The sequence below is a fragment of the Triturus cristatus genome, chromosome 7, assembly GCF_964204655.1.
Source record: "Triturus cristatus chromosome 7, aTriCri1.1, whole genome shotgun sequence".
NCBI classification, from domain to species: Eukaryota; Metazoa; Chordata; class Amphibia; order Caudata; family Salamandridae; genus Triturus; species Triturus cristatus.
In genome coordinates, this window is record NC_140590.1 from 637,955,347 (window position 1) to 637,973,976 (window position 18,630).

The 18,630-nt window shown below is 45.2% G+C and overlaps 1 protein-coding gene across 1 annotated transcript in view; it reads left to right on the forward strand.

Annotated features, from left to right (window-relative positions):
• Positions 1–18,630, forward strand: part of PSMD12 (proteasome 26S subunit, non-ATPase 12) — a 181,876-nt gene that overhangs the window by 107,609 nt on the left and 55,637 nt on the right. The window contains exons 5-7 of the mRNA XM_085617265.1: positions 5,376–5,480; positions 5,868–6,017; positions 9,717–9,851. Coding sequence (XP_085473391.1) covers positions 5,376–5,480; positions 5,868–6,017; positions 9,717–9,851 — 390 coding nt within the window. The remainder of the gene's footprint in view (positions 1–5,375; positions 5,481–5,867; positions 6,018–9,716; positions 9,852–18,630) is intronic.

Sequence of the window (18,630 nt, forward strand, 5' to 3'; positions counted from 1 at the left end):
CATTTACGGTCTTTCACGGATTGCGCTTGAGGGATGCAACAACGACATTTTATTATGCAAATATGTAGAATTCTATCCACGATTTTATTCAAAACTGTCTTTACTGACATGCTGGCCTTAAGTGAAAAGAAAACACAAGAGCTTGTTCTTAGATTTAAATGGCTCTTATTAATCAGCACGTCATAGTTTCTTTGAGCAGGATACCGCCACCAGCACGCTTGGCGCAGTTTGTGAGGGGCGAACCCCGATATTGGTGCTGCTGTGTGGGGAGCTCTGTGCCAAAGGTAGTCGCCTCTCCAAGCTTGCTCTCTCCCCCACAGAAGCAGTCTGGACCCGCGGCGCTGCCCGGCAGACGTGTAATTTAAAGGCTGATGGAAGAGCTGCCTGGGTATTCAGCCCTGTAAACTGCAGGCGAGCGCGCTGTCTGCACGCGTTTACCAAAGGGCATCGCGGAGAGGTGATCTCAGACCAGGGCGCGCGGGACGGCCTGGGATACTAGTCACCCCGGGGGGCAGATGGGGCAGCAGCAAGCACAACACCCCGGGGGAGAGAGGGGGCAGCAACAATCACGGTAGCGTAACCACTGTGTCAGGTCCCCATTGACAGGAAAGAAATGTCCCCTCTAGCTGCTGTATGCATTATCAAATAAGGGCTCAGTGGGCCCTGGTGCCACTGCACCCATGGAAGCCACGCCCCCTCCAAATTCAGCCCTCAAAAGATACAGCAACCGAGCATGAAGTTCGCTTTCAATAAGTGGTCTTAAAAGTACACGGCGACCAGACTTTGCGTTATAGCCACAGGGCTCCCCCTCTAAAGCAATTGTGGCCGGGCCTCTTTAATTCTGAGAACGATCTTGATTACAGATGCCCAGTCGACCGTGGCAAAGCCCCGAAGCTTAACATAGACAGTTGGAGCACTACCTGAACCGGAGACACCACGCAGGAGCCAGCGTGGGAGTCTGTAACCAACACCATCTCCGGCGGGATCACTGCGAGTCCGGGGAAATGCCAGCTCCGGAGGCACAAGGGGGAAAGGCGTCCAAAGCACGGTGCGGATCCCTGCTCGTCGAACTGGAGCCTGCCCCGGCAGCGCCGCCACCAGCACAACAACACGGCGCCGGACGGATGGATCCTCACGGCCAGACGACAGCAAAAAAATGGCGGATGGAAGCTTCGAAATTTTTTCGGATTCGGGGGCGTGTTCCTGCTGTTTGAAAAAGGGCGTGGCTAAAAAGTGGAAAGAACCGCACGGAACACGCCCCCGAATCTGAAAAAGACGGAGCCTATTTGGAGGGACGGCTCTCTCCTCCAATGGCTGGCCTCCGTTTAGGAAGCCAGCCAATGGAGGAGAGCCAAAAAGAGAGGCGGGCTAAAGAGCCACTCTCAGAAACATAAGATCTCCGGACTTCGGGTTCTGCCTTCGGCAGACCGGATGGTCCCTCGACCTAAAAAGAGGAACCGGGGTGGGAGCACACCGCTTCACCTCCCAGCAAGGTTCGCCCCTGGCATTATGGTAAATGCAGTCTCATGTTGTTTGCTTGGCTAAAATATTTACGAGTGTTTCGCTAGAGTTGGCGCAGATGGTGCTGATCTCTAGACACGTGTTTCTGGTTCTTTAACCGTCATCAGTAGAGATTACAGGCTTCAAATTTGGGGTTTGCTGAGTAGGCTGCCAAACGTCACATCCGGCCCGGTACCTCTCACTAGCGTGCGGGTGCTTTTTCCACGAAAAGGTAAAAAAAGAGGTTAACTGCTATGGCTCATTTCTTCAACCCAGTCGGCACCCACTTATAATTGTTTTTTCTATAGCAGACATCCTAACCATGCTTGTTGTGGATCGTAGATTCATGGGATAATGTTAAGGCATAAGCCACTGGTAAATCACTATAACAAGCATTGGCATAGCCAATAGGTCTCGCCTTTGGGAACTTGTGTTTAGCCATGCAGCAGTTGATGTTGTTGCACCAAGGATATTGTGCTGCATAACTAAATACTTATAGGTTCCCAAAAGCGAGACCTATTGGCCATGCCGATGCTTGTTTTAAAGTGCTGAAGAGCTGTACGTTCACAAACAACGAGAAGTGTTGAAGGGCGGTCGGACGAATCTGCCCTCGATCTTTGATTTAAATTTGGGAAAGAATGGAAACCAATCAATTATTCGTTTAGTTGAAAATGGACTGTTGGTCAGATTTAAAGAGACTGATCACACCACCACCTGAAATCCGACACATTCAAATAAATCACTTTTCGAGAACTTTCTTATGCCAGGCAGATGGGCTGTCCTCGCCGCAGACCAACGTAAGCATAGACTGGCAGCTGGCCCTTAGTCCGATCAATAATCATCCAAAATTCCAAATGTGTAGCTGTGAAAGACATGAATAATTTACAGCAGGACCGGAAATCCCTCTGTCGTCTTGTCTGCAGAACCAGAGTGGGGGCTGGGTTGGATACCCTGGCAGGACCAGGAAAGCCCGTGACATCAGAGGACTGACTCAGGACTCCTAGGGCCAGGCGATGCGCTGTTGGGGTGACACCCCTGAAAGGAAGTCACTGGACCAGATCTAGGGACGCCCTGTGAGCTGATGGATGCTTTTGGCATCCTCAGAATGCTCTTCAGACAGTCTGGCGACCGATTGCGTCCAGCCAGTGTGTAGCAGGGTGAATACCATCAAAGTGGTGCGATGTGATTATCAGGTGCCCTGGCATCTTTTATTTTCTCAAGATCGATTCGTTGACAATCTGAACTTAGGTGTTTTCTCGTTGCTTTAAAACAATCTTGGTTTTCTAAAACGTAGCACCTCATAAAAACGATTTATTTAAAAACAGTGTGGCTAAAACTGAGTTCCTGAAGTTCAGTCTCAGTTCCTGTGTTGGAAAGTGTGCTTGCTGCTCCTGCTTCTCGGTGTGGCTGTTTACGGAGCTCAGATGTGTACAGAATACAAAGGCCTGGATAACGGCGACTGGCCTTGTGGCTAAGTAAGCGAGGTGAGCGCGAGCCACGACCAGGTTTTCTTTATTAGGGACTGCGCAGTAGCGAGTATTTCTTCTTGACTCGCAGTCGGATAATAATTTCCCTAGTAGGACCAAGAGGGGGAGCGCCAGAGGCCATGAGAGTGGAAATAAGACAGTGAGAGGAAAATGTAGAAAGAAACCAAAGGTACCGGCTCAGAAAGATGCGCGTGCAAGGGAGCAGCTTGATAGTGTGTAGCTGTCCTCAGTTCCCAAGCGAGAGGAGAAAGTTGGGAGAGCTCTGCCCCTGGGGCGGCAGCAGATAACGGGGTGCATTGGCATCTCGACAGATCAGCAGCTTAACGCGTATTGGCTTTTCAGACTTCATTTGAGTTTATTTACTAAAAACATATAGGACCTGACCGCGTATATATTTTCACGACATGTCCGTGTTAACGTGGGCCACGCGTGCAGGTGCGTGAGGGTCTGTTCCAGTGTAGCGAATAGAGATGTGCTTTTGAGAGCGCCTGTGTAGTCCAGTGTACATACACGTGCTTTCAAGTGCTTGCGTTCCAGTGAACAGATTGTATGCTTTTCATTTAGCTCAGTGGAAAGCCTGGCAAGCCTCAGTCCTAGTGCACTGCCCGAGGCTCCTGCCGAGTGCCTGTGTCGCGGCGTGACATGCCCAAACTGTTCACCGCCAGCTCTTCTGGCAATTTATACGCAGCGCTCGAAGGAACCCTTGGCAATGCACTGCCTTACTTCTGCAGATGTTGCCCCCACCTTGTTCTCAAGATGCCTTCCTGGAAATGTGCGGGGAGTGGTCCAAGCATGCAGCAGAATACCTTCTTGTCCAAAGACATTTTTTTCCTGTGTTCCGCTTTCACTTTCCTCCTTTTTGAAAGGTTTGTTATCTTTATGGGGCCATGTGTTTGAAACACATGGCCCCATAAAGATAACAAAGCTTTCGCGACGACAGTAAGCCAAGTGAGCCAGTCCAAGTGGGACGGCTCAAATAGAGAACACTGTATGTCAGCAAGTGCTCTTTCCCAATGGCTGGCTGCTGTTTAGCATAAACGGGGATGCCAGCCAATGGGAAAGAGGGGCGGGGCTTAAAGCCCGATATTGACACTGACCCTAAATCATTAAATCTCACCAGCGATACTGCGCATGTGCGCAGTCTTACGCTAGGCTCGACCTAAAAAGGGTAGCTGAAGCTGTCTTAATTTAAAGTTCTTTTTTGTAGGGATCCTGGGTAATCTTTGAGTTTAATAGATGGTCCGAAGTATGTAATGGAAGTTCATTTGTCGAGGCTTGGTTAGTCTCCGTATTCCATGAAATCAAACTTTTGAAATCTTCCCTTATAAATTGCTTTCTTATATATGCTCATACCTTCAAACCCTTCCTAGAGCTGTCTATCATGGACCAGGACACTGAAATAAGTGCATGTCTGAAAACTAAAATAACTCTAATTCCTCTTGCTGCCATTAAAGATCGTATTTCTGAGGATTAACTCGTATTGAATGTTTACGTATACCAAGGAAGAGGTTTACCATGCTTAATAGAAGTCGTAAGGTGTAAGATAATGAGCGAATAATTCAAAGATCCCAAATGCTTTACGTGACATTAGTGTTGATCACTGTGTACAAAGTATTGAGGATTTTAATGATGCTGGTGAGCAAGCACTTAAAACAGACTTTATTCCCAATATTGTTTACACTATTTATCTTCTTTGGACCTATAATTATAAAATGATGTGAGTAGGATACGTATTAATTGATTGCTTTCTAGGCCAGCAAAGCGTTCTATCATAAGGGGTAAGTGAGAGACTGACTATTTGATGATCGGTGATTGGGCCTTTAATCAATGTTTGTGATATTTTTCTAACACCTTAGAGTGGTAGTAATCATTTGCCAATCTCATTCTAGCTGAGTTAACAGGAGCATTGATTATATTTTTCTTGGGATTTCATCTAGGTCACCTCTTGCAATACAATTTGAGATCGAGGACATGAAAACGAGACTGTGTTAGCAAGGTTTTAGGCTAATTAAGACCTAGTTGGTGAAAAGTGAATATATTGCTTTTGTGTCGGGTAGACTTCAATTCTATGTGTTCGTAATGTTCAGAATTGGGTTTGTTCTTCGTAGAATTTGAGTCCTTTAAAACTAGTCTAGAATATAAAGATAATTGCACCTTCTTATTAAAACCTTCAAATTAACTGTCACTAGTTTGTTTTTTGTCCTAAATTTTCTATACTTTAACTTTGTACTTGCAACCTTTTCAGGAGAAATGTGATGTTTAAACTGAAAGACTCTTTTAGCTTAATGGAAGTGCAGTATCCACATATAGAGATGGTGGTTGTTTTGTATTTGAGCTAAATGTTTGTAACCAAAAAAAAGAAACGTTTTTTATTAATCTAAATTCTAGATTTATGTTGAAATAGAACGCGCCCGACTGACAAATACATTGGCAACAATAAAAGAGCAGAGTGGTGACGTGAAAGAGGCTGCTTCAATTTTGCAAGAGCTGCAGGTAAATGTTATTTCTTAGGTCTTTCATATTTGAGACCAAACGTTTGTCTATTGTTTAACATCTTTTAGGGTACTTAACTATTGATGATTCTTATATTGATAGGCAGGTCAACATTTATGAAAACATTTTGGCTGAAGATTTAACTTGCTGACCTAGAAAATTTGCTGCAGAGCAAATTTTAACCTCATATAGACTTTTCTGGTTCCGTAACTGAACTGTTCAGTTTTAGCATTAATTTAATATCTGGTATGTTGAGTTAATTTGTTTGAGTGTGCAGAAAGGCTAGCTGAGTCTTGTGGGTGGCAGGACAGTTTGCCCATTCAGTGCTACAGTTCACATGAGATGTGCTATGCCCGGATATCAACCTGTTTTATTGATTTTCTCCAGGTAGAAACCTATGGCTCCATGGAGAAGAAAGAAAAGGCGGAGTTCATCTTGGAGCAGATGCGTTTATGCCTGGCTGTAAAAGATTATATAAGAACTCAGATAATCAGCAAAAAAATAAATACCAAATTTTTCAAAGAGGAGAACACTGAGGTAACGGTGATTGAATGATGAGTTTCAATTTGTGTCCATGGTTTTCTAAGTCTTCTAAAGTCTGCATGCCTGTATTTGTAGGAAAGTGCCCCTTTTTGACATGGTCGCCCCACTTTTTGCCTGGTACCTAATGCAATTTTGACAGAAAGTGAGCTGGGTTCCTGCTAACCAGGTCTCCAGTGCCAGATATCTTTCTCTATACTGTACAATTGTTCCCCAATTGGCAAAACCTTTAGCATTCCCTAGAAGTCCCTAGTAAATGATACCCATGATGCCTAGCGCATGGAGTACTAAAGAATCCCTCGGGACTGCAGCATGTTTTGTGCCACCCTAAGAGACCCTTCAACACACAACATGCATAGATTGAGTATGTAGGTGGCACTCCTATCACCAGGAACTCTGGTTCCATGGCTCAAGAAGAGAATGAGACAGAGTACCACAAGAAAATGTGAGAACTGAAGACTACTGTAGACTTTTGGCACCAAACTCTGCTTGCCACGCTAAGTCTCGACAGTCGTGACCCAGCGACTTGTCCTGCAGCTGACCAGCTTCCAAGAACCCTGGGAGACCGCCAGGCCTTCACAAACCTCCAAGGAATCTCCCTTGGAGTAGAGGAGCTACTCCCCTGCAGGCCACAGGCACCGAAACGCAGTCTGGTTTGCCATGTTGCCTCTCCCCGGCCAACCCGACGCAGCAGCTGCCCTGGAAGAGGACCTTGTGCTCCTGAAGGGCAGATGTCACCCACCCTCCCACCTCCACAGCCACCACCAAGTGAGACGTCTCCAGGACCAACCCGAGCCATACAGTTCCAGCAGACAGAGACCGTGAAAGTCCAATTGGGACTCCAGCGCCTCCAGGACAGCGTAGCTGTCTAGGGGGACGTCAGCACTGCAGAGACCCACTTCCAGAGTGGCCCATCTGACCTTATTCTGCACCCTCAACTGGCGAGAAGGATGGCCACAAGGTTCCATGGCGCACAGATCCCAGCCGACCTTTTCACTCTGCACCTGAGCCCTCCACCCGGTTGGGTGCTCTCGAGCTTATCCCCAAGTCCACCTTTGCAGCCTGTTTTTAGGTGGCCCCCTCCATCCCTTTATTGGTGTAGCGCGCACAGCTACCAATGCGACCAGCACCTCTTCACCCGGACGCCCCAGGGCAGGTAATGAGAATCTACTGGTAGTATTTTTAACCTTGGCCCACTACGACCTGAAGTCCCGAAGGAGACCCCCAGAAACAGTACTCAATTAACTGTATTCTACACATTCCTTTTCTCCCATAGAAAAGCATTGCGCGTAAGTGAACATTCTACTTGCCTGCTAAAATCAATATCTTAGAAGGATTCAAATCCGTATCAAAATTTGTATAAAAATGCAACTTATTTTTCTTGATTGGTCTCGGATTTATTCTGGAGTGTTTGTCTCAATTGTTGCTTGTGTGTATGTCAGCAAATGCTTAGCACTGCCCTCCAGTACGCCTAATTGCTCGCCCACACTACCACAAAAGAGGGCATTTAGGATATCATTTGTGCCTCTTTAGGCCAATTGGGGTTTGCTGGGAATCTTTACACAGTGTAGCTCTTTTTGGTCCACTATATAAAGAGGCAGCTTCCTACAGTACTTAGGACCAATGAGACCATGCAGCTACATAATTGTTTTTCCTCTTGGCACAGACTGAGTAGGGTTTGTTTTAGCAGTGTTAAAAGCAGCCTATAGTAGTGTAACGTCTGTTTCAAGAATGTACCCATGGCATGATTTTACAACTGTGGTTTAGTCTAGTGTGTAATGTACTTGTAATGAGCGCTTTATTGTGCGCTATTCTAATGTTCGCATCAAACATTAAAGCTGTTGGCTCAAAAGCAAGAATGGTCTATACTAGATTCCTTGGCTGTACTTTCACTTCTTCCATAAATCAAGATAAGATACCTACTTAATTTCTACCCTCCAATTTTAAATTTATTCACACTTGGAGAGTTTTAAACTATTTATTTGTTCTCTTTTATGTATACATGCTTTATTAATCTGTTGATATTTAATTTTCTAAACCGTTGCGGACCCCTTAAATAGGCTTCTGGTCTACGAAGAGTGGCTATTTTTTGAGTTTAGTGCATTTAGTAGTGTCTACCAGGTAATAGCTGTGGATAAATACACCCCTTATGTGTTCTTCTGATCTGCTTGATTCTGTCTAGATTGTGCGATCACAAGATCCGCTGGCTGACAGAAGTGTATTCTGCATGTCCCTTCTTCTGATACCTCCTCAATTGGATTGGAGACTGTCTGAGAGGCACCTTAGAACTCTACAGACTGTGTTGAAGTTGACAAGAAGCCTTAAACCTGACTTCTTACTAACACATATTAAGCCCCAGCTGCTGTGCTTTAGTTTCCCCCCTCAAAAGTATGTCACATTATTCCCTTAGCACAGGCATGTCCTAGTTTGGGATTCATGGACACTTAACCATAAGTGTTTTTGTCACATTTAAGCACATATTGTCCTCATGTCAAGATACTGAGTCTGTCCCACTTGTTCATGGGAATTCATAAAATGGTCCTTCTATCCTTTGGCATCCAGCATTTACAAGCAAAGGTACAGGGGCTGTAATCAGTGCAACTCCCATGCAAGACTGTGAATACGATTTATATGCATGTCTGCAACACCAGGTGCTCCCTTGAGCTAGTAAACTGAGTTTTTTTAGTGACAGAAGTTTTATTTAGTATTGTCTGTATCGGCTATTGTTTTGACCTAACACCTTCACCGGAGCAAACACTGTTTCTTCAGCTTACAGAAACCAGTTCCAAATCCATTTATCTGTAGTGAATGAAAATGCATTCATTGAGGACTTTTAAACTTGTTTGTGCTGGTGAGTGTTTGGTAAATGAGCCCGTGTATGCAAACTCCAGTAAATATTTAAACTAGTCCATGGTACCTTAATAGCTGATGTCTCAACTGCCATTTAGTCACCTTGCTCCTAACCTTCTTTCATTGAATATGAGCTATTATAGTCGAACTTCCATCTTGGCAATTGCTATCTTAAATTAATTAATAGTGGTTATGCCCCGCCTTTGTAGTTATATTTGAGGAGTGAAACACCAGAGGACCATTGTGACATTTGTGGACTGCCCTTGCTTGAGTGGCATTCTTTGTTCTAGAACGGTTTCACATTTTCACAAGGCTCCCAGTAGCTGGTAAAATAATTGAGACTCTTGTAACTGTAGCTGATCTACTATCTAATGCTTTTACTGTTTTTACAAATAAGTACCTCCATCACCGATATTCAAAACTAGGCATTACAAAAGTGCCATTTATTGGATGTGCAAATAAATAAATAAAAGGTTTTTGAAATCCAAATTACACCTCTTACCCGAAATGACCACTTGCACACCCCAGACTTGTTTATTTCTGTTTAGACTGTTATATAATGGGTGGTATTGCTTATAATAATGGTACAGACATTTTCAGCTTAACAAATGTAGGGCTGAGTTGACTCTGCTGTGACTGAAAACTTTGATTTGCATTTCTAAGCCAGTGTGCTGACCACCCTGTTTTCCCCCCTTTATCCAGGCTGATCTTGTTTGGCTGCACTTTTTAAGTTAGCTTAATGTATGCTTTCTTTCTACTCTTAAAATGAATTGCTTGTTAATATGTGTATTAAAAACTAATAATCCTTTTCTCTGTGCTTGATTTATTTTTTTAACTTGTTATTAGAAGCTGAAATTGAAATACTACGACCTAATGATTCAGTTGGATCAAAACGAGGGATCATACCTGTCAATTTGCAAGCATTACAGAGCGATCTACGACACTCCATGTATCCAGGCCGAAAGTGAAAAATGGCAACAGGTTAAAACCAATGATCTTAAAATACATGTGATAATGCGTCTTACTTGGGTCCTTCTCTGACTCCAATCATGCACCCTCTGTATAAGCGGAGAAAGGGGGGAGAGGGAGATAACTGCAATTACGTGTATATATGTGAACCCTTGAGTGACGTGTCCGAAATACACAATGCACCCAAACTGCAGTTCATATACTCCAATCAAAATCAGTTTCTTCTGAAAGCCATAAAATCAATAGATGCGTTAACAATTTGCACATTCTTGAAATCACTTAAAATGTTTAAAAAATAATTTTGTAAATGTTGGGTGCTGATCACTTTTGCTGGAGAAGTAGATGCCACCTCCTGGGGGCTCACTCTGATTGTTGCCATACTGAGGTGAGGAAAGCTGCTGCTGGTAAAAACATTACCTTGTGAGTCAGCCATCTAACATAGGGCTTTTGTCTCTCTGCTATACTGAACCCCAGATTCTGTAAACACACTGAGCAGTCTCTGCCTTTGTGGTGCTATGGATTTAGTGAAGGTAAGTAAAACGTGACTTATTGTCTCCAGATGTCCCTAGTCACGTGCAAAAACCACAACGCTCTTTATTGCCTCTCCATCTTGAGGTGCAGCCTTGTATGGGTAACATTCTAAAATTAACTATAAGATGTGCTGGATCTCTGGCACGAACATGAGGCAATGTTCTGGGTCATTTTGGGACTGTATTGGCGAGTACTATGCCAGTTAAATACGTTCAGTGCCAGTGATAGAGGCCAAAGTTGCTTTCATCTGCCAAAAGTTTGCCTTAAATGTTGTGACCTGTTAGCTGTCCATACCAAGCTCCAACCATTGTGCTCCGCTTTCTCAAGATCTTTGAGTAGTTATCTGGCCTTGAAGCCTGCATTGCATGTATTGCTTAGTCCTTGATTATCTATACAGATTAATGCTCCTGTATAGAACTCCAAAATTGGGCCAACATTCCTAATTTGCGTCCTCCTATATCATTCTCTGGGCTTTTTCTTTGTATGTTTGATGACATTTTTGTAGGCCTCTTTGCAGGTTTTTAGAACTTGTCATCCAGCAAGGCAATTTTGCTGGTTCCTCAGCCTTCTGACTAGCTCTTGCTTTTTCTTGTTGTATTCTCCGTCAAACAAATTAAGGTTATTACTACTGGTATGGCTCATAGCTTTTTTTCTTTTTGGTCTCCGTGAAGTACAGCGAGTTCGTCTCCATAGTGCTCATCAAGTGCTAGTGGCTCTAGAGTGTCATAAAATTTGAGGTGCTACCTGATAGCCCTTTGTTTTTTTTTCTCTCAAGAAATATTTCACTGAAACAGCACGGGTGTTCTATGATTAGGGTAGGTTGCTTTGTGCCAGGGAGAAGTAGGTCAGATACCATTGAGCCGCAGTCACTTTCAGCCCTGTGATGAGCATTCATATCAGATAATAAGTTTTATGCTTCTATGTTAATTAGGACTCCTACTGTTGTCTATATTGTATGTGCTTCTCACTGGAGCACTTGAATTTATTTGCCTGTTTATGGTCCACAGAGTTCCATCCAGCATTCAGGTTGCTAAATGTCCCCCACTCTTGAGTATTTGATCCATCATATCTGCTGAAGGTAGCCTCCGATACGTTTCTCCTTGTGTTAGCTCTTTTCTGCCATTCTTTCATCAGGCCTGGTTTTAAGGGCATATCTATCAACAGGAGAGTGAACTACACTAGTATATGAAGCCAGGGTCCCCGGAGTATTGTTCCGTATCCCTCATCCAGTAATTACCACCGGTAGTGTAAGTAATTGCCACTAGGGTGGCTTATTGGCAGGGCCACTGGAAATATGCCATTGTGTGGCTGCAGCGATTTTTCCCATGATTATAAATTTGCAGCATTTGCCTCCTAATCCATCATCTGCTTCATAATCAGCAGAATTTAACGAAAAAAACATTTTTTTTCAGCTCAAACGGTTCAAAGGTTACTAAGACACTGCAATACTTGTTTCCGCACAGAAGAAGGCCCTTTGCAAATGTTGACCGGTTACCTTTCTGTAGCTTATTGCTGTGTTTGGTGTTAAACTGATATGGATGACTTGCAACTAATGCCCAGGCAATCTTAACCAGTTTAAAAAGGACAAAGAAATGAAATAATACTATCCCAAAAATGTGGAGCATAATGCTGCATAATTTGCCATTTCTTGATGCATAATTTACTCCACCCTGTCCCCCAATTTGGCCCTCCCCTGCCACATAATTCCAGTGGTCCTGCTTATTTGGTAGCCTCATCATTGTGTTTCGCACCTGGGTACTCGCTTCCCCAGGTGAGTACTGCCTCGATCTGTAGGTGGATACTGGTGGGATATAGGCTGTGAAATATAAAATTACCTCCTGTGATTGTTAGCTTTACATTTGGTAAGTCTAGATGATCATCTAGGACAGGTGAGGACTATTTAGGCAGAGACGCCGGGTGCCCTCATCTGACGAAATTGGCATGAGACCCTCGCCTCACCTGATTCCTACGAGGGAGAGGCACGAATATTTAACGTTACAGGGTTGACATACACCTGTAAAACATCTAGTTTTAGAACAGTAACAAAGACCGTTAGGTAAATTATACTTACAACATACAACGAACGATCACAGGACGGATCGGACTAAAACTATAAAGGTCCTGATGAAAGACTATGACCCGCTAGGGCAACTGAGTCGAAACATGTTGACCACTTACGTGTGATGCTAAGGACGGTTAGAACATCCTAACAACATCACTACTTCACCTTTTAATCTAACACCCAATTTTAATAAACAGTATCTTGGTCCCACTAGCCAGAAATGCAACAAGAACTCGCTGCAGATTCCTTGTATTTGAATCCTCTCTCGGGTGTCAAGTTTGATGTGGACATTATTCATACAGCAAAGGTTCCTTCCTGACACTAGATGGCACGGCTGTAACTCCATTACAAATCTTCTCCACTCTACAGATGAACAAAGGCGCCCGCCTCCTGTGACATCAATTCTTCTTTTACAGGATCCGAGGCTGTCTATGCTTTAATAGTTTCGCTTTGTTTTCTCAAGTCCCATTTCATTAAATGGATTGTGTACGTGAGAGGAATATTAAGAGGACATGCATGCTGGACAACCAATCTTACAATTTCATAAATTTTCTTTTGTGCTGCGGAGTTTAAGCATGATAATCCACTGTAGCTGCAGCTAAGAAAGAAACCTTCCCTATTACATGTGCATGGTACACAACCCTACTTTTTAAACTTCAAATTCGTAATTCACTCATTGCACCTGCTTGTTTGTGACAAACTGTATTGTAGCGCTTAATAGCTAGTAGCACGCTACTCCGGATACTAAGTTTTGTGGCTAATACAGTGGTTATTGTTGGTTATTATGATAGTCATGTGATCTCAGGAAGAAAATTGCATGTGTTTGTTCAAGTTACTTTGTGAAAAATTATATAATACTCGATAGGTGTGATCATTAGTGGGGGCTATGTGGTTTCAAGTGAATGGTTGGTGAGCTATTTGACTGGTGGAGATTAGGTAACGTTAAGTTTCAGGGATAGGGGTCTTAAAGTGGAAAGGCTGTAATCTGTGAAATAATTTATCAGCTAATTGCAGAAGTTCAATAAAAGAAAGCAGACGGCATGTGACTGAGAGGAGGTTCTACTCGAAATAGAAGTTATTCAGATTGTTGGATTATAAGGAGAGGGTCACTCTGAAGAAAGAAAGGATGAGAATCAAGCAGGAATAAGTCACGGTCTGTTTTTCATGCAAGGTTTTAGGAGTATAGTGGGCGACAGGCTTTCTGAGTTGGCAAGCAATTGGAGGATGCAAGCTGTGCTGTGGTGCCAGGGACTGAAGAGCTATACTATTACTAGACACTGGGTGTGAAAGAGAGGGAATAGTTTTTGTGCATGAAAATAGTGCGGGTTAGTGTGTGTAAGAAACAGCAAAAGGGCTGTACCTTACAGAATGCCTCCATCTTCTGTGCAGCATGCTGGTACCAGTGCGTTTTGCACCTCTAAAGGTAGGCAAGTGTAAAGAGTGTTAAAAAGGCAGCTCTCGACCAACCATCCCTTCATCCTTCATGCAGTGCCGTAATACAGGCTCAAACAATGGTGTAGTGTCATATGAGAAGCTAACAGAAAATACGAGTGGGCGAGAAGCAAATATGAGGCAAAGGTTTAAACAATGTGAATATTTTGGCATACCATTTCCTTATACGAGTAAGTGGCAGTTGTTCACCGTGCCTGCTGAAACATGCCTACAATACATGTACCTTGACCAAAGCACGCTGCTTGCTAAAAAAAAAAAAAAGTCCTTTGCACTAATATTACAATGGTTAAAAAGCATGAACCAACAAAGTTGTTAGCGCAGAAACACTGAAATAGGAAACTCCCACAAAAACAGGCACTTGTAGCTGAAGTCTCACAATTTCTAAGGCGACCCTAAAGTAAAAGCACATAAGAAGAATGTGATAAGCCTGTTATTTTGACATCCTGGCACAGGGAACAAAAACAAACCAGATTAACTGTGTCGAGGAAATGCATTCAACAAAGAGTGAAATGGGGTGCTAAAGATAAGAGATGTAAGATGTGCAAATGGATGAGATGTGGAGAGAAAAAAGTCATACATGTTTACCAGTGTGAATATTTCTTCAGGTCCCAGTAATGATTAATTCACAGTCTCCCAATTTTAGTTTGAAGCATTTTCAGTATTAATTATTGAGAACAATCATTGTTGTTACTCCTTTATCTTAAAGAGCTAACAACTACTGTCAAAGCTAGTAGTCCTGGCTGATTTTAGGTTTCTTCTATCAGTAATCTTCTATATCTGGGTGCATTCACAGAAAGGTCAGAAAGGCACCAAAAATACTGGTCAGGGGGCACACTGTGGAAGTCTCAGAAATATAGTTGGTGTTTAAGCTATGCCCTTATTTACAAAGGCCACATCTCTTTTAGAGGCGGGGGTGTATCATTGGCAAATACAGAGTTAATGCGTACAAATGTAAATATAATGAAGCAACACGATCTCAAAACAAGATAACCGCGATGTTTACTACGGCGCTCTCGGAGCAAGTCTGGTGAACGTGTTTAAATTAAAAATGAAAATGCGTGGGTGTAGGAAGGTGGATATCTGACTATAGTTACCCCCAACTTTTTGCCTAGTGTCTAGCTGGTTTTTCGACTTAGTTGGCCTGAGATCCTGCCATTCAGGGTCTCAGGCTGTCTGCTCTCTTTAAAATGGACTCCATGTACCCTAGGTACATTCCCAATTGGTAAGGATCACCTTATTGGACCCTGTACAGTGTACCCTAGGTACCCAGGGCATAGGTATACCCTAGGCCTCCCAGGGGCTGCAGCATGGATTATGCCACCCCTGGTCTGGCCTTCCAATCAGACACAACTGGCTGATCACTCAGCTGGGGCAAGGTCGTGTAATCACCCCTTGCTTAGATATAGTATGCCTATATCTACCCTTATATATAGACACATGTGTACCTATCAGTCACTCCTATGGTAGGCCTTAACAATCCTGGAGGCAGAGTGCTTGGTAACATGTGAGATGGTGCTCTAGCATGAGCTGAGCCTGTCTGCAGCTTTCGGAACCATGTCCTTATAGCTGTTCTATGATATAGCCTACCATATACTCTTAAAGTGCCTTATAATCTTAAACGGTTATGGTAACTATGGTTTGGCTTTATCAAAACATGTCGTGTAAGGTGTCTAACACTTTGGAATAATACCCCCATACCATTTCTGGTGATGAGGATATTATTCCTCCCTTCTAGAGGGAGAGACATGTTAAAATCCTACTTTGCTGTTTAACTCTCACCAAAGCCTCAGCATCACAAAATGGATGCTGCTGCCACAGACACAAGTCTGACCTCCTGCTGCTGGGAGTGATCCCGGCAAGGGAGGCTTGGACAATAGGTTTCCTGCTTGGGGAGGTGCTAGCACCTCCCCAGAGAGACTTTAGTGTATTGGGAGAGGGAGGGCTGAAAGGAATGAGACATGCCTGGGGCACACAAGGTGTCCCATGCATAGTCCAGTTCAAACCGGTGCTGGGGCACACCAGCCCCAGTCCTGGCGCGAAACTGGACAAAGGGAAGGGGGTGTAACCACCCCCCTCCCAGGTCCCACCCATAAGGCGTGACCTAGCAGGTAACCCAGCCCCCCAGATTAGTATAAGAGTGGTAGCTGGGCCCCAGGAGATTAGATTATCCTGAACCTGCAACTTGAACAGAAACTCTGGACCTTCGACATTCGACGAAAGAAGAAGACTGAAGAATCTCCCTTGTGGCCAAGGAGTGGCTACCCTGTGCAAACAGGCACCATCAAGAGACTACCCTTTGCTTTGCTGAAGTTCTACAAGGGACCGACTGCAGAGCCTGACCAGAGCCTTGACTTCCAGACTTCTCCGACCCTGATCCACATCCACAGCCGAGCTGAGATCCGTGGAGGCGACGAGAGACGTGGGACCGGCTACCTGGGAAAAGTGGCTAGTATCTTCCAGCGCAGCTTCTGAGGCACCCTCGAAGTTGTGCACCGGGGATTGAGAAGCCCCAACCCCAAGCACCATCTGCACCGAAGATCAGCCCCCCCACACTCCACGAGTCCTGCGTGGGGCCCTTCTGCATTTTCCTGCTTGCCGCGTCTGTCCGGTTGCTTGCCCGTTGGCTAGTGGCCTCTGTGACGACGCATCCAGAAATCTTCACCGCTGGTTTGGCTCCTCCAGACTGGCTCCCAGTTCCTTGCAAAAGAGAAGCACCCCAGACCTTCCTGGTCTGCACCAGAAGCAAGTCCTCCGTTCTTCGTGGGTTCCGCTTGCCAAGGCTTGGTGAGTCCTAGTTCAACTTCGACGCCGCCGACAGCAAGAGCCTTCGTGGGACAGCTCGCCTCCTGGTCCTGGTCGTCCTCGACGTTTCCTGGTCCCCGTGGCTGCAGCGAAAAGCTTCACTTTCACCTGCAATGTTCACGACATCGCCTGGTTCCTTCCTGGTTCCACGTGGTCACTGGCTAGTGACCTTGACTCTGTCCCTACTGCTTGCAGGTCTCCTCTCTTCTTGATCCCAGCCTTGGGATCCACCGGACACTCTTCACTGACTGCCTGTCAGCAACTTTCCTTCAGGCATCCATAGAAGTCCACGACGAAACCCAACGCAAGTTCACACCTATGCACCCGCAGCCCGTGGGCTAGGTAACTTGGGTACTACGGTGCTCACAAGGGTAGTGACTATCCTAGGGTCTAGTTTCCGAGTCTCGACTCTCTAGCTGCTTCAGAAGTGTCCTTAAACTGTTAATTTCTAACTGCTAGTAATTCTATCGACTTTTACGCGTGAGTGTTTCCACTCTGCACCTGAATCCCGTGGGCCTCCCACTTCCTAACTGTTGCTAGTGTAGTGTAGCCCCAGCGATTCCCTAGGCCTAGGCCTATCCTATTTCCGTGACAGTGGTCCTTATACCACTTCTTTAGTATATGGTTTGCGTGGCCCCTAGGGCCTAACTGTATTACTTACCTGTGTGACTTAATGTATGCTGAAATAAGACTGTGTTGTACTTACCTCTAATCTCATAAAAAGTGCTGAGGGTTTGACTAGAATAAATACACTTTATTTTATATATATATATATATATATATATCTGTTGTGGTGTCCTTTCATTTGGTATTCAAGGGATTATATATGGTATCACAGCTGGCTTCACATGCCATTCAGAGTTTAGCCTAAGACTGCTCTTGTCCATGCTACCACTAGGATAGCTGGTCTATAAGGTTGACTTTACAACCAATCACCATAAGGGTTGTTGGGACTGATATAAGGTGTACACTAGAACTAGTGACATCATACATCAGGCCAACTTCTCACAGTGCGCTCATGTTTAAAATGGCTCCGTCTTTAACTACCACAGAGGGTGGATTCACGAAGCAGTCCAGATAACAACACTCCTAATCTGAAAAACACGTTAGTTAGATTCCTCACCTTAGAATATCCCCAGGCGTCAGGCTGGATCCGGAAAGATTTTTCGTCAGCAATACCCCTTGCGCGTCGCTAGGCGTCATCTGTGGCTCCGTGTCCGTCGTCTGCGTCGTGCGCCGGAATGATGTCGTCGGAGTACTTGGACGCCGCCCTCTCGCGCTGACGTCAGTTCTTCTTTTTTCCGCGCCAGACAGCGCCGTTCCGGGAAGAGCTTACCCCTTAGTCGTTTTTTGACTACATTTATTTTTACTCTTTTTGGTCTACTTGTTGACTCGACTCTGGTGCCGGTAGGATGCCTGGGTTTAAAGCTTGTGACTCCTGTCACTGACTGATGTCGGTGACGGATCACCATCGCCGGTGCCTTTACTGTCTGGGGCCCGACCACGATGTGGAATCGTGCCTCAACTGTCAGGCCTTGACCTCGAAGGCTAGGCGGGAGCAGCCCTGTAAGCTTCTCGAGCTTCGACACTCTGCTCCGCGCCGTTCAAGGTCCCGGTCCAGGAGGAGGTTGAAGGACCGGTCGCAGAGCCACAGCCACCATCACCGCTCGTCGGGTTCGAAGTCTTGGGGTAAGTTGAGGCACTCAAAGAAGTCCAAGAGGCGACACCGCTCTTCGGACTCCCCTCGCCGGTCGCGCGACTCGGTCAAGGGTCAGGGTGGTCCCACCCCCGCAGCTCCGTCAGAGCCGCAGGAGCTGCGTCCGTCCCCATACCCGCCGGTCCCTGAGACTGACGCGACTCCGGCAGAGATCAGTGCCTTCCTCTCGGCCATGAGGGGGCCTCGCGAGCCGGCCACTCAGGCCCCGGCGCCGGCCACTGCTTCGG